General features: G+C 24.0%; 1 protein-coding gene across 1 annotated transcript; it reads left to right on the top strand.

The window, feature by feature from the left end:
- Window positions 1–163: 163 nt before the first annotated feature.
- Window positions 164–2,390, top strand: LOC115242550 (membrane alanyl aminopeptidase-like; the record flags this gene model as incomplete). The annotated part of the gene is made up of 5 exons (XM_029818935.1): window positions 164–241; window positions 555–925; window positions 1,405–1,685; window positions 1,976–2,160; window positions 2,276–2,390. Coding segments are annotated over exons 1-5 (1,017 nt in total), but the record flags the coding sequence as incomplete, so codon positions are not given.
- Between the last annotated feature and the right edge of the window lie 4 nt (window positions 2,391–2,394).

Below are 2,394 nucleotides of genomic sequence, written 5' to 3'. Positions count from 1 at the left end.
ATATATATACTCTTAAAAAAACATGTGTTTTTAAATAGATACTTAAAACTTGTAATTAATTTTTTTTCATTAAATCAAGTACGTTCACAAATGAACACTGTGTAATAGATTTATTTTTAATATATCTAATAATAATTTTATTGACATAATTTGTCGTAGCATCCATTATACTGCGCATGTTGCAACACGCAATTAGTGAAGAAATATTTTGGGAAGGCATCCGCTTATATGTATATAACACGTGAGTAATACATTATAATAAAATTGTAATTGCATAAATTTAAATATATTAAGTATAATAATAAAAGATTTTAAAAATTGTTTCTTATTTTTTTGCTTCTTGTTTCATTTATCTTGTTTTTTAGTTTTACTATAATGCCATTCTTTTAGATCTACTACTGATTTTTTTTAAATCCTAATTTTATTACTATTTCTATCATGTATATCATATAAACGAAAATATAACTTTATATTTTGATAATATTCATTAAAATTTTTTTACGATGTTTTAACATATTTGTAAATGTTAAATTTTATAAATTTTGAGAATTTAGCGAGCCAAATTACGGCAGTCTTCAAAGAGCTATATTGATAGCTATCGCTGAACAACAAACCAATACAAATCAAGTATACAAACCAGATATATTAGGAGTGGTACAAGCAATGGAGACTTGGCCAGAACAAAAGCATTATCCTATCATAAAAATAATACGAGATTATAATGATCCTATGAATTCAATAAATATAACAATACAAAATTTTAATACATCAAAGTATTATTGCATACCTATATCTTTTACTACGCAAAAGTATCCCAATTTTGACAATACTTCAGCTCAAATTTGGCTAAATAAAATACCGTATTACTCATTTGAATTAAGTTTCAAAGAAGATGGTTGGATGATATTTAATATACAACAAACTGGTAAATATTTAATGATAAACTTTTCCATATTTATTTTATACAATTAATGTTTCACATTATTTTAAATTTTTATCTACATTATTTTATAAAAATCTAAGGTATACATTATATAACTATAATATTATTTTATAATATAATATATAGTATAACTATATATTATAGTTACAGAAATTGTATTGTATAGTAGTTTGATTATTATTTACTGTAACCAGAAACGGTTTTATTTTATATTATATAAAAAATATCTCGCACAATTTAATTTTTTGTATGCTATTTTAATTATCAGAGTAACAATTTTATAATTAATATTTTAAATTTATATTTGTTATTTTTTTATGATATAGTCAATTTTTAGTACATTCTTAATGTATTTTTTATATAAATAACAATATGTGTGTGAACAGATATATGAAAAAAAATATTATGATAAATTTATTTGATAGAATAATGATTGATAAAATTTCTTTATTGTTTGACAGGATATTATCGCGTGAACTATGATGATGAGAATTGGCGAAGAATTTCGAATTATTTAAATCTTGAAAATTACATGAATATACATGTTTTAAATCGTGCCCAACTTATCGATGACGCGTTTCATTTCATGCTAGCACGCCAACTCAATTCTTCTATATTTTGGAATCTCGTAAGTTATCTAGAGCGAGAGACAGATTATGTGGCATGGTATCCTATGCTCAAAGCTCTGGAATACATATCGAGTGTCTTTCCATTACCGGAGAAAAATGTGGATGTTATCAAGGTAGATATTAATAAATTTCAATAAAGATATTATATTCTAGATTCTAGATGTTTACATATAAATATAATGGCTTTATATTAATATTTATCAAGCAATTTGTAAAAAAAAATAAAATACGTGCAGCTGAAGAAATTTAATTATATTTTCTCAAAAATTTGTTTTATCTCATTTAATAATACTATAAATTATTTTTCTCTTTCATTTTCTCTTCATAGAGACAAAAATCACACACACACATTATAAAATTTATAGAGATTACAAAGAAATTTATATTATTCAACGATTTTTAGACAAAAGTACGGAACATGTTAAAAACGCTGCTTATAAAACTTGGACACGATACAGTTTTTGACGTTCTTAAAATAAGTTTACGAGAAGAGGCTGCAAAATGGGCATGTATTCTTAATGACCTCTTTTGTAAACAAGAAGCCAACTACATATTAAAACAACATCTTGAAAAACCTGAAGAGCATAAGTGAGTTTTCTCATATATTTATAATGTTTTTTAGTAGATATTTTGTAGATATCTCGTACGATGTCTAATTTATTTGATCAATTTTATTTTATTTATTTTTTGGGGGATATTATAGAGTTTTGCCATGGTGGAAGGAATGGACATATTGTAGAGGTCTGATGATAAGTTCCAAATCAGATGGTTCTTGGGAAAAATTGTATAATATGGGAATGAAAAAATCTGATACTAAATTTT

This window comes from Formica exsecta, unplaced genomic scaffold (genome assembly GCF_003651465.1).
Source record: "Formica exsecta isolate Colony F162 unplaced genomic scaffold, ASM365146v1 scaffold6078, whole genome shotgun sequence".
Classification (NCBI taxonomy): Eukaryota; Metazoa; Arthropoda; class Insecta; order Hymenoptera; family Formicidae; genus Formica; species Formica exsecta.
The sequence above is the reverse complement of the archived record's forward strand: the minus strand, read 5'-3'. Positions and strand labels throughout refer to the sequence as shown.